The sequence below is a fragment of the Montipora capricornis genome, chromosome 10 (genome assembly GCF_036669925.1).
Source record: "Montipora capricornis isolate CH-2021 chromosome 10, ASM3666992v2, whole genome shotgun sequence".
Lineage (NCBI taxonomy): Eukaryota > Metazoa > Cnidaria > Anthozoa > Scleractinia > Acroporidae > Montipora > Montipora capricornis.
In genome coordinates this window covers 66,538,647-66,551,146 of record NC_090892.1, presented here as the reverse complement: position 1 = coordinate 66,551,146, position 12,500 = coordinate 66,538,647, and the positions used below count along the sequence as shown (strand labels likewise).

General features: G+C 37.6%; 2 protein-coding genes across 4 annotated transcripts in view; one reads left to right on the top strand and one right to left on the bottom strand.

Annotated features, from left to right (window-relative positions):
• Window positions 1–1,639: 1,639 nt before the first annotated feature.
• LOC138021426 (heterochromatin protein 1-like) lies at window positions 1,640–5,759 on the bottom strand. Its single transcript, XM_068868300.1, has 4 exons — window positions 5,671–5,759; window positions 4,487–4,672; window positions 4,258–4,360; window positions 1,640–3,874 (listed from the first exon to the last, which is right to left on the bottom strand). The coding sequence occupies exons 1-4, from the start codon at window positions 5,701–5,703 to the stop codon at window positions 3,624–3,626; spliced, it is 573 nt and encodes a 190-aa protein (XP_068724401.1). The 5' UTR covers window positions 5,704–5,759; the 3' UTR covers window positions 1,640–3,623.
• A 27-nt stretch (window positions 5,760–5,786) lies between these two features.
• Window positions 5,787–12,500, top strand: part of LOC138018446 (Fanconi anemia group A protein-like) — a 56,592-nt gene continuing 49,878 nt past the window's right edge. For all 3 annotated transcript variants that reach the window (XR_011126026.1, XM_068865074.1, XM_068865073.1), the window contains exons 1-7: window positions 5,787–6,012; window positions 7,305–7,417; window positions 7,533–7,611; window positions 8,804–8,946; window positions 9,076–9,168; window positions 11,886–11,962; window positions 12,493–12,500. The exon at window positions 12,493–12,500 is cut by the window's right edge and continues 93 nt beyond it. Coding sequence is in view for 2 of the 3 variants with exons in the window: in XM_068865074.1 (XP_068721175.1) it covers window positions 5,910–6,012; window positions 7,305–7,417; window positions 7,533–7,611; window positions 8,804–8,946; window positions 9,076–9,168; window positions 11,886–11,962; window positions 12,493–12,500 (616 nt within the window). In the remaining variant the exon portion in view is untranslated. The remainder of the gene's footprint in view (window positions 6,013–7,304; window positions 7,418–7,532; window positions 7,612–8,803; window positions 8,947–9,075; window positions 9,169–11,885; window positions 11,963–12,492) is intronic.

Genomic DNA, 12,500 nt, shown 5'->3' with positions numbered 1-12,500 from the left:
TTCACTGTAGTTTGTCCACGTTGTCGTCAAAACTTTAAGGGTGCTTATTTGTTAATATTATTTTTGTTTATTATTTATTTGTTTGAGCAGGTCCAAGTTTTGGCAGCTATTCAGCTGATGTGGACCTGCTATACCCACCCACCCATATAAACAAAAAGGACAGCCACAACACCGGGAACATCATCCCCTATTCTTCCCGAATAGTGTGTGGGTTCTTTAACGTCCCACAGGGAACTCATGAACATGGAAGTTATTTGTGAGACGGGACCTCCGGCTCATCGTCCTTATCCGAGAAGACTTGAAAGTCTAACCATTTGCGGATGTAAATACAAAGGCAGCACTTTCTCCTCTGTTATTTTAAGACCATGAGTGTTGGCCCGGCCGGAGTCGAACTCACGACCTCCCGCATGGCAGCCCGGTGCTCAACTGAGCCACCGGTGCGCGGTGCGTTCGATCGACCCTATTCCGCAAATAAGAATACATAGAGTTATGATTTAAAACAGTATGTCTGGCGTTTTGAAGCAACAAGGACAATAAAGATATGTTTAAAATAGCATTTTAGCAGGTTTTTGACAATTTTAATTTGAATCTCCATAAAAATGAAGGAATTCTAACGTGTATTCCAAACATTCCTATTCCGGAGTATGGTTAATCGAACGCACCCTAAATTTGGTAGTTTTGACGAGTAAGGGAGGCAAATGTGAAAAATGCATACGGAACGTGCAGCACGATCATTTTGGTTCTTTCAACCAATAATATTACTGCTTTTTGGCGCTGGGTACGGCTACGGCAACGCCACAAAGCAAGAATGTTATTGGTTAAAGAAGGAAAAATGCTCGTACTGCGCGTGCAACACGAATTTCCGTGCATTTCTCTGTCGTACTCCACAAAACAACGTGAAATCACCAAATTTTATCCAAATTTTAGGTTTTGACGACGTGAGCATATCACAATTGGGCCGTTTATACGAGAGAAAATTTGTCGCGGCTTACAAGACGCGAACACCCCGTATCATGAATGGTACAAAATCTACGTTCACGGCTTTCTCAAGCCGCGGCTTATCCTGACCTGGGAGTTTACACCGTGGCTTATTTTCTCTCGTATAAACGGCCCTAATGAAATCGAATGAATTTCTCGCGATTTTTTTTCTGCGTTTTTGTCAGCTGTCGCGTCGCCAGTTCAGGGGTGGCTACACTTGCGATTTTCATCGCGCGCTGGCGACGCGACAAATTTTGAAAAAATCGCTCGTGTAGCCGCGGCTTGAGGCTAGGGCGAAGGTTTTCATTACGGTGCATCCATGGCATTCTCCCATGGAGTATATACCAGGGCGAAAGTTGCGTTGTGCCAAAAATCAAGGAAACGCGTTATTTAGCAAATTGTTTACCTATTAGCTACATATCGAGTAACTTCTAAAACAAGATAGAGAGAAAAGTAAGAATTATAAGCGAATTTTCATTCTTGTAGGACAAGTAGAAGCCTTCCGTTTGATGTGCAGTGCCTAATAAATTGATAAATCTCTAATTTCTCAAACACGTGCACGTGCAAGACGAGATGGGTTTTGTTTAAATCAAAACGTTTCACCAGGAGGAAACCCTAACCCTAACCCTAACCCATAAAACTAGGAAATAACCAGCAGGCCACAGAGTCACTTTTATTAAACAACGTAAAAATTAAAAATGAAACCATTTAAATGGAGGAATAGCCGTACAATCTTGTAATATTTACAAAATTGAGAGACGAAAACAAAATGCTTGAAATACGAAACTGTGAATGCATTCACAACGTAAGCAGAACTATTGTTTACAATGAGAATTGTTATGATGATTTTAAAGAGAACTAATGAACAAAAAAAAAATCAATCTCCTTTAAAATTTGGGTTTTAATACAATGCTATGAAGAAATGTCAAATAACATTTATTATTTTATATACACGTAAAACATATGCCTGGGACCATTATATGAGTGCCTACACCAAGTAGTTACCAAAATATGGCAGTATTACGACGAGATTCTTGCTTGTTTGTGTATGTATCACACAGTGTCCCCTTCAACGTCAGAACTCCAACCAAGTGGTTAGGGTTAGGGTTAGTGTTAGCTCCAGTATCAAAAATACTCTTTGTTTGTCCCTCCAAAATTTTGCATAAGCATTGTTTTTAATTTTCTCTTGGGACTTACAATGGTCCCAAGACAAACTGGAAACAATACTTTCGCAAAATTTTGGAGAGACAAACAAAGAGTATTATGGCATTTTTCATACTGGCCAATCCAAGCAGCTTTCTTTTTTGCTTCTCATAAACTAAACTAGAAGTATAAAGATGGCAACGGCATTCTTTTAAAGGGGGGAAGGGATTTCTTTTGGGTGTCTGCAATGCCAACAACAACGGGATACTTGCACAAAAAATGAGAACCCCAGACTCCAATTTTTCTGTTTTTCCGTATTGGGTCTGCTTGGTCATATCAGTGTAGTGTGGCGTATCACTTTGTGTGGCACCTAGTGTAGTGTTTATACTGAGTAAAAATTAAAAAACAAAAACAAAAAAACCAAAAAAACATAATTCTCCTGACAAGAAGATATAACGAAGAGACAAAATTCTCTGTTACTCTGAGTTTCGTGCTCACGCACTCATCAGACAGTATTTAATCAAATACTGTCTGATGTGTGCGTGAGGACGAAACTTGGAGTAACAGAGAATTTTGTCTCTTCGTTATATCTTCTTATTCAAAGCTCTACACTTAAAAAGTGTATTGAGCACTGTTTAACGGCATTAGCCACTTTATTACACGTATATAATTCTCCTGACATAAATGTAAATGAATGACAAGGCTTCTATTCCACTGGCTTGAAGATAAATGAAATCTTTGTAATGCAAACAAACTGCTGACTTTTAAAAGGGTGAAACAATGATATCAATGTTATTTGCTCAGTCACTGGTGAGTGAAGAGAATGGTCTAGTTAAAAGCTCACTAAAAGATTTAAAACTATTTCAACTTAAAACACTAGATGATGCAAACGGATTGTACATTTTCAAAACGGTGCAGCAACAACATCAGTGTTAACTGCTTGGTTGCAAGACAAGAAGATTGTCTCGTTAAAAGCTCACTTACATTGTAAACACGGCAGTCAAATCTCAACATAAAGTGCACCTAAGAGTAAAAAATTTTTCGTTTCTAATTTCAATCTCTCCAGCAAAAGCAAACATATTTTGCCATTTGTACCTCAAAATTTTGCGTTTTATGTGCCACGCAAGTTAAGCAAAGTTAGCAAAACTGGCGATCATTTGGACCCACGACCGAGCTGTCAGAAGCATGGGTCTATTCTTGATTTTATGTCACAAACTGTTTTGCAATGCACAAACTCTTTGAAAACTTGAATGCAAAGCAGTTTGTGACATAAAATCAAGAATGGGCCCCATGCCTCTCACAGCATGGTCGTGGGTCCATATGACTGTGAGTTTTAATAACTTTACATAACTTGTGCGACGCATGAAAAGCAAAATTTTGAGGTGAAAATTGTAAAATATGTTTTCTTTAGGTGGAAATAATGATCTTGGCAACGAAACGTTTTTGCCTTTAGGTGCACTTTAATTCAAACAAAAGCAATATTTATAATCAATAACTATTTATCAATAACTCCTGCACCAGGAATAAAGGAGCATTCCTATTAATGTAACGAGAACTAGAAAAGTAAATACTTTGAAAACTTCCCAATTTCCATCTGTTGTTCTGCTTAAAGGTTTTCCATTTGGATTATCTTCCTGGACTGGGGTTTCTTTGTTGACAGACTCTTTATTGATCTCTTGCTCAGTTGCCATGCAATTGGTTGTTTTTATTATTTCTTTTTGCTTGTTTACTTCTTTCTTTGGTGACAAAGGACCTATAGGGTACAAAAGGAAACGAAAAAGCAAAACAAAAATTTTAAGTGCCTATGTAGTCTGAGGGGTTTTCTTTTGTTTTGTTTTTTTTTTTAATAAAAGAAGGATGATATTGCCCAAAAAATTTCTTAGGGTTTATCAAAGCAATTATAAGTGTCCTGAAATTACTGTAAAATTCCAAAAATAAGCCCGGGGCTTATATTTTTCAAAGGCCCTTTTTGATGGGCTTCTATTTGGAATTATACAGTACAGCTGAAATTTCCAACAAGAGACATGCTTTTCAGAATTGACCGATCAGCATGTGGCTGAAAAGACAAGAAGCACCTTCTGTAAGCAACAAAATAATAAATAAATTAATGATATTCTTGTAACAGGAATTGCCTACCTCCTTTCCGATGAATGACAATGTAATTATCCAGTTTAGGAGTGGAGATTTTTGGATATTTGAGCTTGGTGAACTCTCCTTCAATATCTTCCTTTGGTTTAGACTGTGGGATAGCATTGAAAAATCTTGTTTAAGGAGTAGCTACATAACTTATTTTTATCTTAATGGTCAAAGGAAGGAGGGCTTATGACTGTACCATCATGTACACATTTTAAAATGCAGGTTTTACCTTGGGTGTTCTTGCTCTGCGGGCTGGTGATGGTGACCTTGTTTTGGTAAATTGTTTTATAAGGTTGTGACATCCTTGCAAATTCTTTACTGGTTCCCACGAGTCTTCGTTTGGGTCAAATCCTTTCCATCTCACTAAATACTCAATCTTGCCATGTCTTTGCCTCTTGCCAATGATGCTCTCAACCTGCACATGCAATAAACATGTCATTCATTGTTGCTACCAAACACCAAAACAAAAGGTGTCATTGTTTTGACAGCCAGTAAACCTTTGTGTCATTCTGTTACATTATGATGTCACAGTACAAGGCCTCATATGTCTAATTGCATCAATAGTCCATTTTACAGTTGTGTGCTTAGTTACCTGGCCTATGAATGAAAGTGAGGCTGGAGTTGATCATGCTTGGATAGAATCCTCACTGCTTTTCTCATGTAAATTTTTAGTAATTAGCATGACAGCAACATCATTAACATAAGAAAAGGAGGGAGGTCTGTAACATAACAAGGTCAACACCAGCCTCACTTGCATTTAAAGGCCAGGTAACTAAGCACACAACTATAAAGAGGTCTATTAGCTAATCAAGTGCATTGAGTGTTGTGTGATTTCCGCTACATAACATTTTAGATGAGGATTACACATGTGCTACAATCGGCGACAAAATTGTTGACATATTGACCTTTTCAACCCCCTATTCCGTTATTCCTTGCCAGGCTACCCAATTCCCCTAGGCCTCTCCCCTCAAACAATGTTGTATCGTAATTCCTGTGATCTCTGACTACAATCAGGCAACATTAAATGGGGGAGGGGGGTCCTTTGGAAAATTTATAATCACAATCTGGCAACTCATTTTGACGCGTATTGTAGACATCTGAATGATCGAACAAGACATAATAAAACAGTAGCAGCAAACTCTTGATTTGTCTTCAGTGTTTACTAAGAATCATACAACTGCGGGGGCCACATTTAAGCTATCTAATACCTTCTAACGACCGTAAACTCAAACAAATCAACAAACAATGACAAATTGTTTGCGCTGGATCATGTAGATGTTGATCGATGTAAAAATCAAAAATTATGTGGGACCCAAAGAATGAGACAGAAACAGCAAAACAACAAAATCTGTGAATCACTGACAGTAGTGTCTTCACAATTTCTTAAACCACTGGTGAAGAAAGATTCCTCACCTCAAACAATTCTCCTCCTCCTGACGAATCCATTAATTCTTTTTTGAGAGAGCGCGCCAAAACAAACGAATATTGCACGTGACTTGGAATGTCACTTGATGGGACACTTCATCAATAGTACATACCGAGATATTTGGGTAGAAACGCCTGACTGTCTTTGACGTGAATGAATTTCTAAGGAAGCGCGAAATCTTTAGACTGCAGACCTCAGAGGAGAAATTCGTGTATAGGATGAAGGAATGGAACTTGGACGAAATGCAAGAGCAAAACGCTCAAGAGAGAGGTTCCTAGACAATGACGAAGAGGCAGAATCTGCCCAAATTAAATTCAAGAGACTCTTAGGTGAGCTTATCTTACTTAGGGACCCCCACTTTAAATTATAGCACAAAAGTCGATTGAGAGAAACTGTACCTTAATTAAAATGGAAGACGAGCACTTATGTCGGTGTTGAAAGGCTGCTTGCAATGTGGTTGACTCTGTTAGCTTATGAATTCACTTGTAAAACTTCAGTCAAATCGCCGCTATTGGTAAGATATCTGTTTACAACTGAACAATCATTCTTTTGGACATTTAAATGTGTCAGTAATATAATAAATTTAACTTAATGGGCCACTCCCAATAGGGGCTTTTTAGGGCCAATAAGGGGCTCATGACCATGTGTGCCAGAGATCAGCACCACAGCCAGAGGTAATTAGCTGTGAGCCTATTTTACTGAGGGAGGAAAAGTGGATTACCCGGAGAAAAACTCTCGAGTCAGATTGAGATCGTCTGTAACTCAGCCCACATACTATCGCAGAGGTGGAAGATCGTGAGTTCAACTCCGGCCGGACCAACACTCAGGGTCTTTAAATAACTGAGGAGAAAGTGCTGCCTTTGTAATTACATCTGCAAATGGTTAGAATCTCTAGTCTTCTCGGATAAGGACGATAAGCCGGAGGTTCCGTCTCACAACCCTTCAATGTTCATAATCCTGTGGGACGTAAAAGAACCCGCACACTTGTCGTAAAGAGTAGGGCATGTAGTTCCCGGTGTTGTGGTCTGTCTTCTGTGGTGTATCATGGTTGGGAGGGTAAATGCTCGGAGATATTAGCTACACCAAGCTACTCTAAAAATCCGAGGGTAAATAAAGATATATGATGATATATGATGGTTCATGACCAATGCACCAGCTGACTTTCAAATCAACACCAATCATATTCGAACAAAATAATCCTAACTTTGTTTAGGTGGCCAATTGCATAAAGAGAGTAGAGCTGGTACTACTTGTGGTGAAAGGCCTTCTTAAAATTTCTTGCCCCTTGATGCTTCTCTACTCCCCATAATAGGCCAAGTTCGATATATCAATATTCAGGCATGGCTGCAAGGCTTTATGGTCAAATTTCAGAGCTCAATTATCATCACCGTCATCATCATTTTTATTTTTATTTTAATTGATGTCCACAATATTCGCTTAGTAAAAATGACTAAAAGTTCTTTAAAAAGTAAAAAAAACAATATTTGTATCATTATTATTATTATTACTGCTTATTTGAAACCGTCAAAGAATACTATTGTTAGCTACCAAGATTAACCTGCTCTTGAAAAATTATTTTGATTCCTAACTAAATTTGAATTTTAATAAAATTGTTTCTTAGAAAGAACTCGTGCATCTCAGGGTCCAAGAGTTTGTGAGACAGTGGAAGAGGTGAAGCACAGAGTTTTGAAACTAGTTGAGAATAACCTCAGTTTTGAGGGCATTTTAGAAGAGGTAAGTTTCCCAGAAAATTTTGGATCTTGCTAGACTAGCAGAGAAGTATTTTAGTATCTTTACACATTTGCCATGGATATTTCATGCTGCATTTTACATTAATATTGTTTTGCAGAGTGAAGACACACATTCTTCAGATGTCTCACTCCAAGAATTACAAAAGTTAGATGAATTTTCGGCTCTTTCTTCTTCTGGTGAGATTGATGCTTGATATTGATATTATCATGCATGCTTTTAACACATTACCTGTGGATTATTACACAGTATGTTCTCTGCTTGTTTTGTGCTTGAACTCAGTTTCTGTGTGAGACAGAATGGTTTTTTGTGTTTAGAGCACAGAGAGGAGTTACATGTAGCTAGGATGGTTTATTTGATCAGAATCAGGGACAATTCAAACTTCATTTTTCATAAAAAATAATAATTGTTAATGGACAAGTACGTATTTATAAAAAAAAATCATTACACAATTCTTTTGTTTCTTATGCACACTTCAAACTTTTCTACACTGTAAGTGAATTTTGGCAGTGAGTGCAGCAGGATGGAGATAATAATAGAAAGGTAGAGAGTGGAAGGAGAGGTTGATAACGGTGACGGGAGAGATGAAATATCAGGGAAGATAAGATTGTGAAAATATTAGAATGTTGGAGCTAGGGTATGTGGGAGAAGAATAAGTTTGAACAGGAAATAAACAGTAGGAAATGAAATAATAAATTGAAGCATGGGTTAGAAAAACATTGAAAAGGAAGGTGTAGAAAAAATTGGACAGAGTAGGAAGGAAATTAAAAAGATGATTGTGACAACTGCAAGAAGAGAAAATTGAAAATAAGAGAGTTGGGGAGGCAATGAAAGAGATGACTGTACACAAAATGGGAATGAGAATGAGAGAGGGAATGGAAAGGAAAGGGGTGGACAATAGGAGATACAAAGTGGATGGCATTACCTTAAAAGACAATGAGACAAAGATTGTCTCATTGCCACTAACAAACTTTAGAATCTCTGTTCCCCGTACTCAGAAACCTTTAATGCTCTCACAACACTGAATGCTCTTGTTGAAAACCATTGAAGGACCAGTGAAAATCTCATATGCAATGAGATTTTTTGTCTAGAAATAAAGAAATAGTGACATTGGTAAGGGAAAGGAACACTAATAGAATGAAATGAGTAAAACCATGAAGTTACAAGTATTTCCTCTGAACAGCAAGGATAAATAAATAATTATTCGTAGCTTGACTGTGAATAGAATGTTTTTCTGGACATGACTTGAAAAGTACAGCTGAACGGGAGATTGTTATGTCCCCTGAACATGTGACAGGCACAGAAAGCGAAAAATGCATGTTTGACTTCTTCACTTACACGTGTATTGCACTGCTAATTTATTTTTTTCAGTGGAAAGTGTAGTCAACTTTCTAAGATGTCAGGCTGGTCAAGCATCCTGCCCATTAGACTTGCTGGCAGCTGAATTTCTTGGTTCCAGACTGGTTTCTCGTTTTAGCTCAAGCTGTGATCAACTATTGACCAAAGAGCACTTGGTACATTATTTTGCATATTCACCTGGTAGCAATTCTTGCATTCCCTGGTAAAATCTTTTGATGTTTCACATCTGTTGTTTGTTCCATCATCTAATGTAAAGCTTAGAGCTGTTTGATTTTTCATTCTAGGATTCTGTACTTTGTATTGTGAATGTGATTAAATACATGCTTTCACAACAGTGTTTCAACAGAGTTTACTTTACAAGGCATTTGACTAAAAAGGTAGGAAACACAAATCAAGAAAGTTTCAATTGATAAAGATCAATTAAATTTTGATTAGTCTGATTAGTCAGTTAATAATCCAGTTTCTATAGACCTTTTCAGCTTGTACATTTTGTTTTCACAATACAGATCATGTGATAATACTCAGGAGGTTTGGTCTTTTGTTTTGTTCATTAAAATGAGGGCATGCAAGCATGAATATGCCTGCATGCACTCTTTTTAATGAACAAAACAAAGGACCAATCCTCCTGAGTATAATCACATGATCTGTATTGGGAAAACAAAATGTAAAAGCCAAAAAGGTCTGTTGAGCTCTTATATCCCTCACCCTCCCTCTCCTTCGCTGACAAACTTTCAGATTCTTTCATTGGGAAATCCGTGATATTAAACAACTTGTCACTCCACAAATCAGTGAGTTACAGTAGACTTTTAGGCAGATGGCCTGAGCTAAAGGGGTACTTGGGTCAAGTTTTGCTGGGCATGTGCCGCTGGCCTCTCAGAACCCCTACCCCTTTATAATCTATTTTATGGCCAATGATAGAGGCCATCTTAGTCACTTTTGACTACAGCACTACAGGTCTTTCTGTAACAACTTTCTTTAACCACAAATCTGTCCATTTTAAAATCCCACTAGCCAGAATAATTTTCTTACCCCCCAAATCCTGACAATTTGCGACCCCATTCTTAGTAACTGTCGGGAACTCTGTTGAAAATGAAACCCCATTATAGTCATACCAGTCATGAAAATGCAACCCCATCCAGTGGCAGATTCCCATTAGGCCATCAATATTAAGTACCCCCCCGTTATTCCTATCAAATATTCAATGGTTTTGAAAAGCCTTAAAGTGGCATTAGGTATCTCTGATGTTGTTCCGTTCATTGATCCCTAACATTCCTGATTACTCTTGCTGTAAACTAAGAGGCAAGCTTTCTGTATTACTAATAATATTACTTTGCATGCGGCCAAGTTACACGTATAGCACTGGTTTGGCATTGAGGGAGTATCGGAGGAGGCATGATCAGATGGGGTTGAGAGTGTATTGGGAGCTTTGTTGGAAATACTGTATGTTATAAAGCATGCTGATGTGTGGGATAAGGAGGTTCTGGATGAGGTTAAAGTGTCAAGGGATGGGAATGTGGAGATCTGGTTGGAATGAATAGGAGCATCGAGACTTGTTCACAGAAGATGGAAAATAAGGATGTTCGTCGATTTCTCGGTGCCTTGGGACAGGAATGTTGTGACTATTAAAAGAGGGTGGGAAAATCACCAACTGCTGTCTGGCAAAAGAAATCAGGAAGATCCATCGGCTGTCAACAAAGATTGTTCCATTTGTGGTTGGTGGTTGGTTGTGTGGGTGTGGTGTTTGGTCATTTGGAAGGTTTTTGGAAAGATCTTGGGATTCCCTATACAGTCAAACCTTGATTATCTGGGCCTCGATTATCCGGATATTTCGATTATCCAGACTTGCTTCTCTGGTCCCAGTTTTTCATGCATATTAATTAGTCATATCTTATGATCCACAGCGAAACAAATTATAAGGTTAAAGTCCAGTTTGAATTGAATTCTGTTCGCTTCAAAACACAAATCTGTATGTGTTTCGTGCTCACTTGTGCCATAACTAATGCAGTGCAGTGCGTTTCACTGAGCTCTGACTGGCACATGCTCCATTAGCTCAATCTGCGTGGTTTGAAGAACATGAAGTAGATTTGTGTCAAAACGAATTCATCACGTGCACAAAACGTAAGTGATCCATTCTTTCCATAAAAGATAAACAGTCAATTGTTTTGGAACAAAAAAAGGAAAAAACGAGAAAAAGGAACCAATTTGTCAACTGAGTATGGTGTTTGGAAACTGATTTACTTAAGCATTTTAGACGGAAAAAGGTTTTTGGATTATTTTACTAGGTAATTGTTACAGACTTTTAGCAGATGATTTTTGGGTAACTGTTGACAGTTTTTCCAACAGTGGTAAATTTGATTGTGTTTTAATTCCTGCGTGATTAAACTTTATTCTTCTCTAACTTATTCAGTTTTGTTTTGTTCATCCCAGTCAGGAAGAGTCTGGATAATTGAGGTTCGACTGTAGTAATTAATCCTCCAGAAGATGCTTAGTCTCTAATCCCCAGGTCTGGGACTGAGGCTAAGCAGTGTTTATGTTGTAGTACAATTTGTTCCTTTGGTACAATTTTTTCTGAACTAGTACAGAATATATTGAACTGGTACAAAATATATTGAACTGGTACAATTTTAATTGTACTGGTTTATTTTTATCAACTGTCTAAAAAAGGAATTTTCCTTTTTTTGGGGTGTAGTTAAAAAACAGGGGCGTGGTTTTTGTACTGGTTTTTGCACCAGTAGAATTAAAATTGTACCAGTTCAATATATTCTGTACCAGTTCAAAAACAAATCGTGCCAAAGTGCAAATTGAACTACAACATTTACGCTTTCAGAGTTTGAATACCTCTCCTTGTGGGTCATCTGCCTAATCTCGGTATCTCCTTCCATTGGGGTTAGCAACCATATTATTACCATTGTTATTGTTATTATTGTTTAGTACATTGAAGTTATTCGGGAATCAGCTTGTTAGTCAGGTAGTCACTCAGTTATAAGGCACCCAGTTGGGCAGTCATATTTATAAGCAATGACGTTGCAAAGAAGGCCAGTTCAAATTTTGTCATTTGTACCAAAAACCATTCCTTTCTGTTGCTTTAAATTAGGGTTCTTGTATTCCTTTGGAAGTTGTGTGGTTGCTTCATAGGGATTGCATCATTTCATTTGATACTTACTTGGCATGGTACGTTCTTGATGTGTCTTACATGTATCTGCATTCATATAATCAACCCATAAAAATACCTGTTTGGGTGTTTATAATGTGGCGCATTTACTGGTATATTGTGTGTATTTGTATATTTTTTCAAAGATTGTCTTCACTTTCCCAAAATAGGTTGGTCTTTAACGTTCTTTAAAATTGCATTTATTTATAACAAGGAGAATTTCCTCTGTGTGGGTCTAATTACTGACTGCTGATAGGGTATATCAGCTCCATTGATTTGATACCAGCCCCTGCAGTATGGCTGGGAGATATTGTGCCTCACTTTTACCTTATAGTTTCTAAAACTCCACAAGGAAATGTACTGTATTTACATTAGACAAACTTTGTTTTGACACTAATAAGGAAAATCATTTTGCAAGTAAGGAAATTATTTTTGTCTTACTTTAGTTTTCAGTTTACATGTACCGGTATGTTTGATTAAACAGATTATTACTGAAAGGGAAATGGCTTTAACGTTTTTAGTTCTATGCAGTACTTTTAATTCATTGTAGTTGCATGC